This window comes from Meleagris gallopavo, chromosome 6 (assembly GCF_000146605.3).
Source record: "Meleagris gallopavo isolate NT-WF06-2002-E0010 breed Aviagen turkey brand Nicholas breeding stock chromosome 6, Turkey_5.1, whole genome shotgun sequence".
NCBI lineage: Eukaryota > Metazoa > Chordata > Aves > Galliformes > Phasianidae > Meleagris > Meleagris gallopavo.
In genome coordinates, this window is record NC_015016.2 from 38,255,296 (window position 1) to 38,272,713 (window position 17,418).

A 17,418-nucleotide genomic window follows, 5' to 3' on the forward strand; every position below is an offset into this window, starting at 1 on the left:
AAAAAAAAACCCTGAAAGTTATATTAGCACCTCTGTTAACAGCAGAGTGATGAATATGATCATGTTTGCAATGGACTCTTATTAACTTGCTGGAAATTGCAACTTAGTGGCAGCAGAATGTTGTCGTTCCATGCTGGCTGATTCATGAAATCATTTGTTCTGAAAAAAATAGCTGCTTCACATCAGCTGGAGACAGCTTTTGTCAGACCTGATTCTGATGATGCTGTTTGGCTGCAATCGTGCTTTGAGTGGAGATGCACGCAATGCTCGCATCCTGCTGACATGGCTGGTGTCCCTGGGCCTGTAAACCAAGGGAAGATCCCATCCAGATGGGCACTGGAGCTTTAAAGAATAATGGAGGTTAGTGGTAGAAGCTCCTATTTTTTTTCATAACCTAATTCATCTGTATGCAATATCTGTAATTTTTCATCTATCGTGTAGTCATCTCTAATTTTATCTCTGTGGCATAGAAGTGTTGAATCATCCATAGGGTTTTGAGATAAACTTTCAAGTAACTTTGATAATCAGGCCTTAGTATTTCTGTGTAGAGGAGATTCTACAGTCTTTTAAGTTTCATTTATGTTTTAATCCCATATGGTTACTGTGAGAATATGAGCGTGTTCTTAACAGTGTAACAGAACTCGTCTTTAGTCTGTATTTCCAAATAAAATCACACACATTTTATAGAATTCTTTTTGACACAAGCAGTAACATTTAGCCCATTCATTTACTTGTTCAGTTGTAATGTTGTTTTTTTTCCTGTCATCTTTGTAATAGTGAAGATCCAGGTAGTCATCACAGCCCTGTTGTCATCCAGAAATTATATCAATTGTGTTCACTTTTGTGTGAAGCCAGAACATTTTCAAAGGCATTTCAGAAGTATTACTCTTCCTTCTTTTCCTGTTTTTCTCATCATTTCCTTAATGTGTTTGTCTATTGCTGTACCTTATTTCCCCCTACCGATTTTTCATTGTTGTGCTTAGTTCACTCCTATTCTTGTTTTCCTGTATTTTTAACTGAAAAGTAAAGGATTGACTTTCTTTTTTCTTTTTTTACTTTTTCCCATCTTACTATTGAGATCACATTCCTTTCGTAATTTTTCAACCCATGGCAGAGCAGGATGTAGCATGACCTTCCTACAACCCCCAAGACATGAACTATACAGAGTTAAAAGAGATGAGGCCATTACACAGTCTCTAATATGTCAGCTTGCCTCCTTGTCTACGCTCAGCTGAGAGCTCTGCACTTGAAAAATGCAGAAGGGTTTAGTGTTATATATTTAATATTCTAGGATATTGTCTCAGATGGCAATAAATGTTTTTTAAGCTGTAAGGGTTAGAAATTGACTTTTGTTGTAGCACATTAGACTTAGCATTGGTATCAACAATGCGTTTTGAAAAGAGCTAAGAAATATGAGTTAGATCTTCTTTTGCCTTGGGAAAAGATTATAATTTCACTTCTTTGTCTTTCTTTTGGATAAAATATTTTGAAAAATAGGTGACTTACTGGAAAATTCCCAGTGACTCCACTGTGCAGCTTTCTGTCATAGAAATCACAGGTACAGTTATTACGCCTTGAAGACAGACAAGTACTGTAAGCTGGAGCAAAGCCCCCACATCTGCAGTGGTGGTAGGTTTCAGGGGCACACTGTCACCTTGCCCTCCCAGGAAATGGAGTTGCTGAATGATTTTTTCCATGGCCTGCCCTTCTTCTCCGAGCAAATACATGTCAATGCCACATTTGCTTCCAACCCACAGGTGTTTGGTGAAGGGAGAAGTGAGATTTGTTTGGTAGTACCCAGAAAAGCCTGCCCCATGGACTTGGGCATGCACATTGGCCTTAGGAGCGGCATATCCCGTGGCTCTGCAGAGCCAGCAGTCTCTTCTGCCAGGAGAAAGAGGGAAGGGGCATCAGTGTCCTTACTTATGTGTGGTTTCCGAAGTAATCACTCCCTTCCCCTGGGCCAGTTTACAGGAGAAAATGGTGGAGTGCTCAGGGAGGTTTTGTAGCACACAGTAATTAGACTGTCCAAGGTGCTTAGTGTGATTTGGGTATTCTCCACCGCAGCAAAATGAACCCCTGCCTCTAAGAATCAGTCAGTCACCTGTCTGATAAATGCTTTCTGCTGTGTAGCCTATGCCTGCCCACACTTCTGCTGCAGTCAGGGTCAAATCCACTTTTTAGAGGTGATCCCACATTTAACAAGGAAGCTGGCAATGCTGCATGTTAACTTCTAGCAAACTAGCTCATTTTATGTCTTTCAATGAATGCAGAAAATAAAATGAAAGAAGGGTAATAACAATAAAAGGAATTTTCCCTTCAGCTTTTCCTTCTTTCTCACAGTAGTGGCAAAATGGTATTGCTTGGCTATGTTTTAAATTCTAAGTGATTGGAATTTTTGCTTCTGCACCCAGCAGTCATTGCTGGAATGTGTGTTAATTAGAACTGATTTAAATAAAAGGATCTTCATTAGACGTTCTGAGAAAAAATAAATTATTTTTTAATATTTTTAAGCTGTTGAGCAGATTAAAAATTGGGATTTATGTTTCATTTACACAGGAATATTTCATGCGTTGACATGAATCAGTGTTTTTAGGAATATGCTGTTTGAACTCTGATTCTGGCAAGGTGTCACTGCTTTGACCATGCACAGCACGCTTCTATGCAAACCAAACTTTTTCCTATCATAAGAGTTTCCTATTGCTACTTTTTATTAAGATATGCCTAGTGCTGCAAATAATGAAGACATTATGTATATGTATGTCCACTTTTTTATTGCAAGGACCATTCACAAAGACAACGCAGATGTTTCTTTCCCCACAATCTGCAAACAAAATGTAGTACTGAAACATGCACGTCTGAATTAAATAAGTTAATGATCATAACTGAGATATCTTATCCTCATGCAGTTTAACGCTGGCTTGAATAAGCTATTCTGAACATTAATGCTATGCATATGTTGGAGTGTGAGCAGAGAATGCCAAGACTCAACCTTAATTAGTAAAAAATGAATGTCTGTATACAGCAATTATAATAATGCTGGTGGAAAAAAATCATTCTATTGACATAAGACATTTGGCCAGGTTTCCTTGTTTATATTGAAAACATATGTTTGAAATTATTATTTTTTACTTGTGGTATTAGTTCTAAAAGTGTCACACAGACAAGGAATAATGTGATGATAATTTACTGGTTTAAATAAATAAACGCTAAATAAAAATTAATAAATAATGTAGTGATTTAAAATTGTAAGTAGATTCAATGAGAAATAATAAATACTTAAACAGGTATGTGAAATAACTTTGTATTAGCAAAGCCAGAATTAATTCTTTTTACTGCATTAAATTCAAATGATTTTGTCTCTGGACTGTCAGTACAAGTAGGTTTTTCTTAGTGGGATAATAGCAAAGTCTCTGTGATCAATAACATTAGTTTATGTGAATAGTAAAAATAGATTTTATAGCAGAAGCACAGACCTATTGTTTTGAGAAACAGCAATAGATAAAAGCTTTGCATTTGCTCTTTTCTCCTGGGAGTACTAAAGAGAACACTAAAAACTAAAATGGGTGACCACAGAAGCAAGTAGGGTCACCCATTACCAGGGATTCATTTTATTTCCATTAGAGGGGAACCAGAAAGCATCTTGCACTATTTGTACCTGATTTTCCATTATAAATTACGGTACATGAGATCGTTTAAAAATCGCTGAGCCTTTCAAATGAAGCTGACTTCGTTGCTGTTCCTTAATAATTGAACAGTAAGAAATACAAGATCTCCATTTTCATCCAAACAAAGTAACTTCTGAGACTGTGCGAGAGGGCAAAAAGGTATATCTTCCTAGAAGGAATTTAAAAATGATTTGGGGTTCACTTTTAGTGGGTGATTTTTTTCAGTTAACTTCTATGCATAGATTGCAGTTCTGGGATAACATGCAAAGATTGTCTGTCTTGGTACAGGAGCATTCAAGTGTTACCAGTGCAAAGGGAACGTGCTAAAGTCAGGGTGCTACTTGCTTACAAAGACCAGCCAACTCAAACCTCTCCTTTGCTTCACTGCTGCAACATACAGTCTTGTAGCTGTAATGCTATCTGGTACAAGAGTCAGAAGAACCTTTCTATGTATGCAAATGTGAAGAAAAACTTTTTTTTTAATTGTTTTTCTTTAAAAACTTTCACACCTGCTGACTCATATCAGTGGGGAAAAGCATGATGGGGTATTACTGAAATAGCATATCCTTATATTCTGCTAGTTGTTCGCACAGTTTACAAAAGGGCTGTGTAGGATTTGCTTAACTCAGTGCCTTGCTTAGTTAATCTCGCTTGAGAGAAATAGATAGGAGCTGTGGCACATAAATTCCACATAGAAATTTATCCCACATGGAAAAGCGAGTTGGATTCTTAAGCTTCCACATTTAACAATTCTGTTGAGAACTGTTAAGGCTTTCCCAGTTTAACCAAAAAGATTTTATATCAAATTATTTCAATATTTATTTATTTATTATCTGTCTGAAATATAATGTGAGAAGTGCTTTTAATGTCTTGTAGCCAATATTGTTCCCCAAACTATGGTACTGTGGAAATTTTTGGTACATGGTTCTTCCAGTGTGGTAGGAATCCAAGGGGATGTATCATAGTGTTTTTGCAGGAAGTATTAGTCCAAATTCTAGGATTTGTAATTGTTGCATGAAAACAATGCTTTCAGAATTTCAGTTGATTGTGGGAACTGTCTTAAAATAATATAAATTAGAGGTCTAAGCACAGGCACATGAAAAATTTTCTGCAAACTGATGCACATAACTATTTTGATTGATTTGATATAAGGACATCTTCTCTTGTTGAAGTTCTCAAAGAGACTCTGCATAAGAACAAGTCACTTCTCGAAGATCCCACTTCCATTTCATCCAGAAGGTTGCAAAGAGCACTGGGTGAAAAGTATGAACTACAACTGATATTTTCAGCTTTATGTCAGGGAACCTCCAATAAAGCTGAAGTTTCCTGTGCCAACAATTGCGGGGGACTGCATTCTCTGACTAAAATCACAGGCCTGAATCTACTCTTCCTCACAGTTACCCCAAATTTACATTTGAATTTATTAGAGTAACTTTGGATTCTAACTCACAGTAGTTTTGGCTGAGTTGCTAGACTCTAAAAATGGAAACTTAACCTGGTGGATATGAGGACAATGGATGTTAATATATTGGATGTACTGCTAACTCAAGAATTACATCAAGCACAGAAACAAAGTGACTAAAAAAAGAGCTGCTGTGCTCAGAATTCTCTTTGGTCAAATGGCACTGAGGCTGATGCCAAAATCTATACAAGTACTTTCAATGCAAGTACTTAGCAGTAAAGATTTTTTACATTCAGCTCATTATTTTGCACTCCAAACTCCACTGAAGTTGCTGAGAGTTTCTCCTCAACTTCTGTGAGCTCTGGCTCAGGCTTTTTGTTTAAAATAAAGATAAATTGCAACATTAATATGTTATATTAATGAATCAGTTACTAGTTAATATGTATGATTAATAAGCTTCTTAATGCTATACTGGATTTACTGCTCACTTATTCATGCCCTTCTACAGAAGCCAGCACAAAAGTTGACTGAGAAATGGAGTTTATGAAAATAAAACTATGCTGTTTTGTTACTGCATTTCAGCATTACTTTCATATTTCATTTCATCTAAGCTATTTAGCTTGATTTTGTATTTTTATTTAAGTTCCAATGCTGTATTGAAGCATCTGTTGCTGAGTGTCATCTCCATAAAATAACATACATATCTAGTTAATGCTCTCTGTTACAAAGGTTTCCCCTTATCAGCAGCATTAGAAAGGAACATTTTAATAGGCCTGAACCAGATGCTCTCAACCTGCTGTTCTGCAGAAAATTTGAAAACTAAAATAGATTTTTAAACAGAAACAAACTTTAAAATAAATGCTGCAATTTCTCATCGAAAGCAGACTGTCATTTCCGATCAGCTCTAACAAACCTTGGTTGGGGCTTCTGCAATTATATGATTAAGTACAGTTTTTTATGTAGTACATAGAGTGTTTCCATTGATTGCAGTAAGACCTGGATTGCACTTCACAGTCAGCATGCTGTTTCTCCACCGTATGCATAGAATTAGCTGTTCTACCTCTTCTATATAATTTGTGTTTCACATAATAGAAATGCTAACTTTATCTTTGAACTATTTCTCCCCTAGGATTTATTTTCCTTTTCTAATATACTCTTGCTTTTTTGAAATAATTATTTTACAGAAAGATGAAAGGATTGCTTCCCATTTCTTAAGACAAAGAGGTGAACTAGAGACAATTACTTCAGCTATAGTACAGTTTATCAAAAGTAAATCACTTTTTTTTTTCTTTTTATTTCTAGCCAAGCAGATGTTTGCCTTTTAACTGTTGCTTTGGGGTATAACTTTTCTGTTATACGAAACTGTTTCCTCAATTTCCACAGTTATATTTTGAAAATTATACATTCTAGAAACAAAGTGCAATATTAACCCCTTGTTTTGCATTCATAATCAGCTGTCTAAGTCCACTGAATATCATCTAGTTTAGTACTGGAAGAGGAGATAAATATAATGTATATTGCTTGAGTTCATTCCTATAATTCTAAAGACATCAGCTTCCATTCTGTGCTTTTTTTCTGCCTGTGTGTGTAGAATCACTGGCTCAATCAAAAACATTGACCAGTAAAAATTATCTGAACATGTACTAATGCACTTTCATTCTGCTTTTACGTATATATGTTAGAGTTTATCCTGTGATCTCATATCCAGTTTTATAGACATGTGGAGCAAAATCTGTTACCCCACAAAATTATCAACTTTGTCCTTCAACAAGTATTTCATATGGAACAGGATGATGCATTTATTTGCTTCATTACTTATGGTTTCCTTACTCAGCTAATGCTTTGCCCTTACGTATACTTTTGTCCTTTTGTGTCACATGTCATCTTTTATAATTTTTCCTCTTCATTCTCCAAGAGCAGAATAGCTATGATAGTGTTCTATAATCTTCCTTGAATTTAGAGTTTTGTTTGTTACTTAGGGGTGAATAAATACTGTGTGTCAGAACTTTCTTAGAAATCAGTAGACTCACTAGCACACTGAGTTGCTCTATTGATCAGGAAACTACTACAGTTTCAAAACTTAAAGCTGCAAAATTCATTTTGTAAATAAACTTTGTAGGTTCAGAAGAGCCTGTAGTCCTGCTGAGTACATCCATATCAGCACTTTACCTTGCTTGGTCGTGCCTTCCTTTTAGAGTTTTTATGTCTCTAGCATCTCCTTCTCAAATACTGTATGAGTTAACAGGTCTGCTTGCAAAGTGAATTTGGTGTTACTGTAGAAGTAATGTTTGATCTGTGGCAGACAAATGTAATGCTGCTTGCATGGATGTTTCAGACCAATACGTACGTGAAAGTGCTGCCAGAATAATTAAAATTTGAAAGTGAGTGAAGAAAAACAGTTACTAAAACATGATCAGTTTAAATGTTTGGTGTCACTGTGAACTCAATTACTGCTTTGCTTCTTTTTTATTGTGGAGGAGGATTTGCCAGAGCTGAAAAATAAATTAATCCAACCTTCTCCTGAAAACATCTTTGAAAAAAATCAGTCTGTGCACTGACCATTCTTTCTTAATGGCATTGATTTTCTTATCATTTTTCATCACATTAACAAAACGAAGGAGTTTAGAGGTCCACACAAGTGTTCATATCGCACTTATTGCTAAGGTCTCTGCTAGAAACGTTATCTTCATTTTTGCACAAGATGAGATTTCTTTCTTCCTGACATGCTGAAAAATATTGTCCTCAAAAATATTCATGGTTAAACAAGTTAAAATACATAAATATGTTCTAGTTATTACTTTGCTGTATATGTAATTCTTGCGACTGCTGGACAAACGATGTGATATGACTGTGAATTGGATGTGGTGGAAGGCAATCTTTTCTCAGTATACAGTAGAAAACCTTACTGAGCACCTGAAATAATGAAACAGATTCACTGAACGCAAATGACAGCTTTCATCTTCCCAATCCTTTATGAAGCACATGTTCATGAATATATACATTTTTGTATATGTAGAAGTTTGAATGTTTCAGCCTTCCGATGAATGAAAGAAAACAAAATTATGTATTCAGAACTAGCTAGGAGTTCGCTTTTTTTGATGAGTTCTCCAATTTAGTTGAAGTTGCTTTCCTGTCCTGGAAGATCTGTTGAGAGGCTGCCATATGGGAATGCCACATATGGGAATGGGGCACTATTATCCCAATCTCTTTCCATCTAAAGGGTTTGTCCTATTTTAAATACCAGTGCCTTTGGAGGTATAGTGGCATTTGGCAGTTTGGTGCTGTCTGTTCAGTCAATCCACCTAAAGTACCAGAGCATGAGAAGTTGAGTTCCTAAAGGAGCTCCAACAATATTGACAGTCTTGATTGACATAAAACCGGTCTTTCTCTTTCGCCTTCTCTGAACTCTCAGAGTAAATTCAGGGTCTGATTGAAGAGAGATAGGGCTTTAGCCATTTTGTTCCATGGGAACAGAATTTGAATACTTGCAGCAACTGCCTTCTCCTAAAGTGCCCTGAATATCTTGGCAGATGCTGTTTAGAAGCACTATCAATTTGATTCCGTTTCCTTCTCAGGACTGAAAGCCAAGTTCAGAGCTATTTATGTCTTATTAACTCAAGCAGGCTCTGGATGGGAACTGCAGCAAGCATTTAAATCTTTTCCTTGAAAAATGGGTAATGGCTTAATGAACCTTGTTCGGGTTAGAGCTGTTACTTATTCTTGATATTTTTATTTGTTACTGTCAGGTAGAAGTCAAAGAAAGAGCAGTGCTTTGTACCTTGAAGAGTTTATCGGAATGGAATAGCTTGAAATTTATCTTGAGTGAATCAATTCTCACTTTTCTGACAGGAAAATACAAACAGCAGATTTTCCAGATATGCTTCAAAATACCACACATGCTGGAAACTTCGAGGTTGTCAAGAGCCATGCAAAAAAATAAGTGCTTATCAGTTCAAAATATGACCTTATAAAGATACCCAAATTACATTTGCTATTAAGTCAGCAGTGCAAAAGGTGAGAGAAGAGGTGTATTTATTTCCAGTCAGTGTATTCATATATAGGAAAAAGAGAAAGGTAAAAAAAAAAAAGTCTATATATTCAGGAGCGTTTGTCTGGAATGGAAGGCAGCAAAAACAGGAACAGTTTGAAAGATTCCCTTTTTTTTCTCCCTCCCCTTCAGAAGTATTTAAGAGTGAAATATCCCAATTCTTTGCTCTTAGTCACATAATACTAATATAGTTTGAACAGTTTCTTTTTGAATTGGCAACCTTACTACGTATTATTTTTTTTTTTACTTCTTTGTCGGAAGTAAATTTGCTGTTTTCAAAGCACTTCTGACATTTCTTAAAACCATTCAAAAAGAATTCTATTTAGAAATAGTTTTTCTGATATATGGAATAGGATATGTTCTCTCCAAAATCTTCTGTTGTTATGTATTTGTGTAGTAAGAATGATTGTAGTAATGTCAAATATTCCTGTGCATCTGAGCTTACAAAGGTTAAGAGCCTTACAAGGGATTTCAAAAGAGCTGAAATAAATCAGACTTGAGTTCTTCTGTGTACTTAGAGCAACATTTGAACTCTTGAGATTCTTTTACATTCTATCTTACTTCTGAAATAACAAAGGTTTAGTTCTTTATATTTTGAGGTTATTACCATAGTTTTTCCCAGGTGTAAATCTTTAAGATCTAAATCTCGTCAAATCATTTTCTGTTTTACTAGATGTAATCTGCTACATCCCACTGTTTTGTTTAGTTTTTAAAAAAGAAAGAAAAATAATCAACTAATAAAGAAAATCTGAACTAAACTCTATCTTCCTGCCAGAATGTTTTCTTCCCATCTTTCTGCTCATGTTAATGTTGATTGGCACGTGTTGATCTCTTTCCCAGAATTCCTGTCATTTTTTTATAGAGGAAAAAAGCTTCCTATTGAAGAAACTTGCCTGTGCAGGGCATGGTTCATTTGTCCTTTTCCATCTTCTTCCCTAACCCCAAAAAGCCAGTACAGTTTCTTTTTCCACACTTTTTTAGGTGTGGTGTGAAGTTGTTTGGCACATCTGTTCAATGATCTCTGCTAATCTCGGTTAACTTTAGGAAGGCCCAACTTAGCCATAAAAGGTTGTCATATGGTAGTGCTCAATAATGGGAAGCTCAGAAATGGCAACAGCTTCCCATTTGTGGTTGGCTAATTTCTAGGGAGGATATGTAGTAAGACATATGATTTACTTGATTGCTATACCACATCATAGCATACAGACTAACAGCACATGTGTACAATAGCAGATGATCATGGCACATGTAAATATGCAACATTCAGATTGTTTTTTGCATACTTCTGATACTCCTGATACCATATGTTGATTGATAGTTGTTCAGCACTTGAAATAAAAAACTTTTGAAGCATCAAATGTGACATTTAATAGGACTTTCTCAGATGCTGGCTTAGCACCTGCTCCTCCCTCACAATCACATCAAAGTGAATTGTAAGTAACTGCTCTGAAATTATGCTGCATCGCTTTGTGGAGTAAAACTGGTAGAAGAGCAGGGCAGTCAGCCTCATAAAATCTCTCCGATTGTGGAAAGAATCTCCACAGCCACCTGGATGCTTTTAAACCTTCATTATTTAAAATTTAAAATGGTTGGCTGAACATTGCTTCTACCAAAATCTGATACAATAACCGAAGTCAGAGGTGGGGAAAGACCTCTGGGGTCACACAGTTGAGCTTTCTGCCAATAGCGGATTGTTCCCTGCAGTTCAGTTTCTAGTGACCTTGGAAATTACTAGCCTGGTAACATGGTAATGAAAAAAACAAAGCTGTTAGAGCTTAGAAAGTAGCCAAAATGATGCAGTCCCAATGAGAAATTGTGGTATTGATGTGAGATTCTCTGCACTTTGTTGGTTGTTGTTGTTTTCAACTGATCACATTTTTTAATTTATGCTTTCTGATCAGTTTTGAGCTGGCTATAACTAAGAGGTTGAAGGAGGAGAGCTTGTTTTAATATTATATAAGCTTATTTAATCCTCCAAGCAAATAATTGCTTTTATTACAAATAAATGTCAGCAACTTGACTAACCCCTTACTGCAACATTTCTTTCTTATGTCTTCTTATTCTTTCAACACTTCTTGCCTCCTAGAAATAGAAAATGACAGGAAAAGCTATTTTTTCTTGCCTTTTCATATTAAACCTCCTGGTTAATTAATTAGAGCCTCAACTTGTAATGTCTGAGAACCCAAAAGTTTCCAAAAGGTTTCGGATGTGAAACATCATTTTCAGATTTCTTTCAACCAAACCAAAAATGATTTACTCACCAGTTGATTTAAGCAATAAAAGACAGTCCTGACATCCACCTAACGAAGTGGGTAGACTGTGGCACCTTGTTTAAGATGGAGGCAGCCAAGGCAAGTTCCCGCTACCAAGACATGTACAGCTTGGGCTGAGGAATGTTTTATAATAGACAATTAAAAGCTGGTTGGTGGGAGAAGATCCCAAGACACAAAGTTCCCATCTTGTGGCACCTATTTGGTGTATAGTAATTTCTCCACCAGCAGACCCTACTGTGTGCTGAGGTTTTAAGTGTGTAGCTCTGGGAATGTCCATCATTCCTGGGGTTCCAGCCTCCCTCACTATTGTACTCTCCTACATCAGAGCCCAGCTGGAGAGGAAAAGAGTTTTCTCAGCTGCCAACTTGCTTAAAGGAGAAGTTAAGAGGAAAAGAAATCTAATTGTATTGCGCTTGGCAAAACTGTCTATTTTATTCTGTTTATTCAGAATTTAACGCATTGAGTGCTGAGAAACACAAAAATAGTGAGAACAGTTATTTTTTAAACAGATTCTTGAGAAGTTTTTACAATAAAAACAGAAAGCTGCGTTACTAAAACAGTGTTTATCCTTCAGTAATGCTGGTCATGAATACGTGTCTAACTTAGCTGGAACTAATGCCTGACTCTACTATTTCACTTCAGCAACTTAACATTCTGCGTAGGCTGATTATTTTTTCAACAATATTTGCTAAATTCTTTTAAGGGCTGCCAGTATATATTTTTTGAAGCTTAGTTAGTAAAAACAGCTGCCAGTAGAGTCAAGGCTGAAAGAGGCAAAAAATATCTGCAGAAGGCAAGATTTTACTTCAAAAGATCAGTATTACAAAGCACTACTGTTGCTGGTATAATCACTTTCTTTGGGAGGTTGCTAATATAGACTGGGTTTCTTGTCTTCACAGCCCCCACTGAGCCTTTACTGTGCAAATTTGCTGATGGAGGGCAAAAGAAGCGCCAGAATCAAAGCAAATACACACAGAATGGAAGGCCGTGGCCCAGAGAAGGAGAGGTAAGTGCCACGTGGCAATTACTTTCCAGGGATTTGGGAGAAGTCAGCTGTAGATCTGAAAGTTTGCCTTTCAGGGGTATGAAGAAACAGGATTGCACGAAAAATGCAAGTTTCACACCAGACAAAAAATGACCAATAGTGTATATGTGGGAGGGAAGAGGAAAGTTCATAATAGTGAGTGGAGTGTAAAGTTACTGGAAAAAAGAATTTCAAAGCTGTTGTGATGCTCTACACAGCCTTGTCCTATTCCATGGGCTCTCTGTTGCTGAACTTGAGCCAAGAATATTTTTACTGGTGTGCAGTCAGCACCAGTGATGTACCTCTTGTAAACCCAGCATCAATTTTGCACCTAAGCAACTCAACGTTATTATTTTCTTTTTTGTCATCCAAGGAACTGGGGGACATCTACAAAAAGCAAAGACATACTTGCATGCATTTAAACACATAATCCACGTAAAAGTTTCCCAAAAGCTTCTCTGAGCTGGCATCTTCATTTTGTCCAAAACAACACTGTTCACAGTAGCCTCAGATCTATCATGTATACAAAGTTCTGTTTGTTTGTTTGTTTTTTTTAAGATTCTATCAGTTGCTTTTTGCTCTGCTGTAAATAGTCTGTTACTGGAATTTCCTTTCTGTGGACTTGTAGTGACTCCAAATGTGGGTGAAATAAGAGAAATATCTTTGACTCTTCAAGAATTTGTTTATTCTCCTTGAACGCTGTTAAATGATAAAGACACTTGAATAAATGAGGTTAAGTGAACCTGGTCATAGTACCTTCTTAAAGAAAATTATAACTGCGAAGGCAGAAGAACTTACAAGTATTTCCATTTTAAACGCCTATTCTTTGTGTTTATGAATGAGAATTCAAAGACAAAGTATGTTGTTCAACTGTGACCCACTAAAACCAAAGTCCACAAAACCAAAGTCATTCTCCTTCCCCTTCACTCCTTTTTTCTCCCTCCTCCCTTCTTCTCCCTTCTCCTCTTTGTAGGATTTTTTTAATGTTTACTTCAATTTTACTATGCAAATAAATAAGAAAACTATTTGGTATTTCTAAGATAGGTGTTTCAAGCAAATTACTGCTTTATTGTAACTTTTTCCTTTTGCTAGTTGATATCTTTTTGGATCATTAGCTCATGACCTACAAATGCTAGCACAATTGTTGAACTCTTAAAAGAAATGTAAGGTCCTCTTTAAAGCATATGAGTGTCTCTGTCCAGGAAGGTGCTTGTTGTACAGTGTTTCGACAAAAACACTCTAAAAGTATTTTGGCCTTTTGGGCTTAGAATGCCAAAAGACAGCTACATTTGCTACAAGAGATTGCAGAAACCTCCAAAGTTTTGTTGCACTATCTTGTGTGTGAGGAACAAGTACTCAGGAATTACTTCAAGTATTAGACTCAGGCCATTGTGTGCAGGGCTCCAAAAACAAATATATATAGGAGGCAATAACAATCCCTGAATAATGTCAACAATCTCTATTTTAGGGACCTCTAAATACCATTTTAGCATGCCATTGCAGCTATTATCTCCACTGTCCTGTACTTCCTTCAGTTCAAATCCATTAAGAAAAGAATTTAAAGTCAAAGCCAACAAGCCACCTTTATGCCTATAGCCTCAGGGCATCAGCTTCTTACATCGTATGTAGTTCATTTGCTGCTAATAGAGTGGCTCAATACTAAGGACAACAATATCCCTGTTACCAAGAGGCATGGTGTGGCTAATGTGTTAATGACATCACCATTCAAACACTATTTTTCAGTGATGGAGGTCATAATTTCATCTTGTTGTTTGCAGTCAACTATCAAACTACACAGCTGTTGTCATGGGATAATCTACAAATGTGCAAAGCTAGTCAAAATGCAATATTTCAGGATAGGAATCTGCTCCGTAGAACTTGGCTTTCTCAGATTTAATAACCTCTGGTTAATACCTTGCTGCAAGTTGGACATTTACTACTCAAAGCATCAATGGTAATGCATGCTGCTGAATTTCCTCAAGATTATCATGTAATTTTCTTATTCCCTGTGTGAAATCCTTTTGTGAAATTAATCTTCTGTTTTCCTAGCATTAATGGTTTTACTCTAAGCAAGATGTACCATTAAGTTGTTCAGTGTGTAGCAGTGCTCAGGTAACTTTCCTACAATTATTCCTGTCAACTTTAATTTCTCTAAAAAAGAACAAGTAGCGGGTAGTGAGAACTTACTGATATATGACAAGTGTCGTAGTTCTGATTACAAATGGAATCTGAAAATGTTCCCTGCACCTTTGTTCTTTTTCATTTTCTAACCCAAAGGGAAAAGTAATGGAATACTACCCAACTGATTACTGCCTTAGTATTTCCACCCAGGCCAAATCCTAAGATATCTAGATATGTAGCCAACATGTATTTGGCTATTGTTTAGATAAGCATTTGCATTCTTAAATACTTACATGAAGGGCATTTCTAAAACTTCTGAGGTTTGACCCGTGTTAATACTGAATTCATGTGAGGATTATTGCTCAGAAGGTCAGGCTCCAGAGAAATGGCACTAACAGTTTTGTCACTCAGATTATACCAAGTAGAGACAGACAGCAGTGCAAAGTACTTTGTCAAAGGGGGCAAAGGCAGGAGATTTAGTGGGGAGAAACAGATTGCTGCAGTGGTACCTCTGTTTATGCTATTCTCAGAAGTTTTCTATGGAGATCTTCTGTGGAATATAAAAAGAGAAATTCTTCTCTCTTTTTTTTTTTTTTGTAAAGTTTTCAGGCCATACTGCAGAATATAATAGAAAATCTTATTCCTACCATACATTTTTGTAGATTGTTTCATAACTGTATAGAAATGCTTTAATTGGCTGTTAAATTCTGTCAGCCTGCTCCACTTGCACAACGCACCCACTGAAATCCCAGCAACACTGTAATTTGGCTTGAAATGTTCATTGTAGAAATGTTCTTTAGTGGGGGTGGGGTAGAGAGAAACAAATTTCTTATTCCATGTGTGGTTTGTGCAACTGTTAGAAAGGCAGAGGTGGGATCTGGCTGCCCGTAGGCTGCACATCACTGTGTAAAGCTTACAGCCCCAGCACTCTGAAAAAAAGCAAAGGAACTGAATGTTGTTAGCTATCACCTAATTTTACACTGGCTTTTGAGTGCAGATAGATTTCTACCTTTTAAAGTCAAGTCCTTAAAAATATACTGAATTTCTCTAGGGCTTTTCAAATTTTTTTGTTAGTTCTGTGTTACTTGGGGTTTCTAACCAAAAGCCTGTTGTAATGAGGGAAAAATGCTTGACCTTGAACAATGCTTTTAGTCCTTACCCTTCCTCTCTTGGTTGAAGCCTGAGGAAACATTCAGCAGACTGAGAGACATTTGCCTGAGAATTTGTGCTGGCTGACCAATTCCAGACTGTGCATCCAAGAGTTTAGATTACTGACGGCTGTTTAAAAGGCTGTCAAACTATGTATCTAATAATATATAGGTGCAGTAAATATACAATGCCTACCATTGGAAATATTTGCAGTGAAATTCTAAACTAATAACTAACTCTATTTATGTCCAAAGTCAGGACAGACTTATCTGAGTCACACTAGTTTGGTTCAGTACTCAGTTTTGAAATTTTCGCTGACAAAATTGTGTTGAGGAAATGGTGATGGAAAGTAATCATATTCAAATTCTGTCTGTAAAATATTTGATCTAATTTGCCTCTAAATTGTGTATGTGCATGATATTTTTCCAAAAAAGTTCATTAGGTCAAAATGCATTTGGGGAATCAGGAGTAGTTCCAAATTGGGATCAGATTGGATTGAAAACTGCAACTTAAATTTTATGGCTTAGTCTTTTATTGCAGATTTTTTGAAACTTTGGAAATAAAATCTTTTGATATGTGCATTCAAATGATTGAAATTTATCTGGTAGAAAGGGAGAAATATCACATAATTTGATAATAAATGAAATGCTTTGAATCAGTCCAAGGTTAACTAGTAAATCATAGGTTCTTCTAGAAAGAACAGTTCTAGAAACCTTTTTATATCTAGTCAACCCAAAGAAATTTACAATCGCATTATTATGAAACATTTTAGCACTTCAATTGCAATATTCTTTAAAATTCAGACCATTTAGATGTTTTTGTCATCTTTCTTGCCAGGGGAATATCATCATCAAAATCCTAGTGCATATATCACAGCAATGACATGCACCACTGAACGTGACCCCTCTGTCATTTAAATTAGTCTGATGTCTGCAAGGATATTTAATAATTTGCAAAAAATAATTCCTGTATTGATTGTTTTCTTCTGTTTTTTGTTTCTGTCTAGCCAGTAAATTAATCCCTATTTCTTCCCCTTCCCCCTCATCATCCTTTCCTCTTTTCAATTTTTTTTAATAATCACCTGGTGAAATTTCTAGAAAGAAAAAAAAAGAGAGAAAGAAAAAAGAAAAAAAAGAAACATTTTTTACTTGTTTCTAGAAACAATAAGAAGACAGTAGTTTGGGAACATTGCTTTTGTTAACAGTTTCACTTTTTCTCTGCTTCTTATTACAATTTTGTCAAATACAGACAGTTACTTACAGAGAAAAACATACAACAGGTAATTTGAGAGAGAACTCAGATTTCTTTTATGCTTCCAAGAAATAGGCAGTACTTAGATGTTCTCCATAAGCCACAGTGTCTAGGACTAATCTGTTTCGTACCTAGACAATTTAGTTATTATTTTGGTGAGGAAAAATTTGCAGGCCTGCTAAGAAATTTGCCAACTTCGGCACTCCTCATTTAATTTATCAGATAAATTGAAGTGGGAAAAGTGGCTCAACAGCAAGAACAGAAACTGTGTAGATCATACTTCTAGTCAAGTTCTGTAGTACAAAATGTTTCTAGTTATTCATTTGGGTTTCTAAACTTCCAATGGTGTCTAGCAACTCAACCTCTGACCTTCTGGGGTTCATGAATAACTTTCCCATTTTGACCTCAGTATAATGTATTTTTCCTCTCCCTAACAACTTTCTTCTCAGAAGCTGCAGCTGCTTAAGGAACACATGCATGTA

General features: G+C 36.2%; 1 protein-coding gene across 3 annotated transcripts in view; it reads left to right on the forward strand.

The window, feature by feature from the left end:
* Nucleotides 1-17,418, forward strand: part of RBMS3 (RNA binding motif single stranded interacting protein 3) — a 600,418-nt gene that overhangs the window by 501,710 nt on the left and 81,290 nt on the right. For all 3 annotated transcript variants that reach the window (XM_031553946.1, XM_031553947.1, XM_019616531.2), the window contains one exon: nucleotides 12,291-12,397. In XM_031553946.1, coding sequence (XP_031409806.1) covers nucleotides 12,291-12,397 — 107 coding nt within the window. The remainder of the gene's footprint in view (nucleotides 1-12,290; nucleotides 12,398-17,418) is intronic.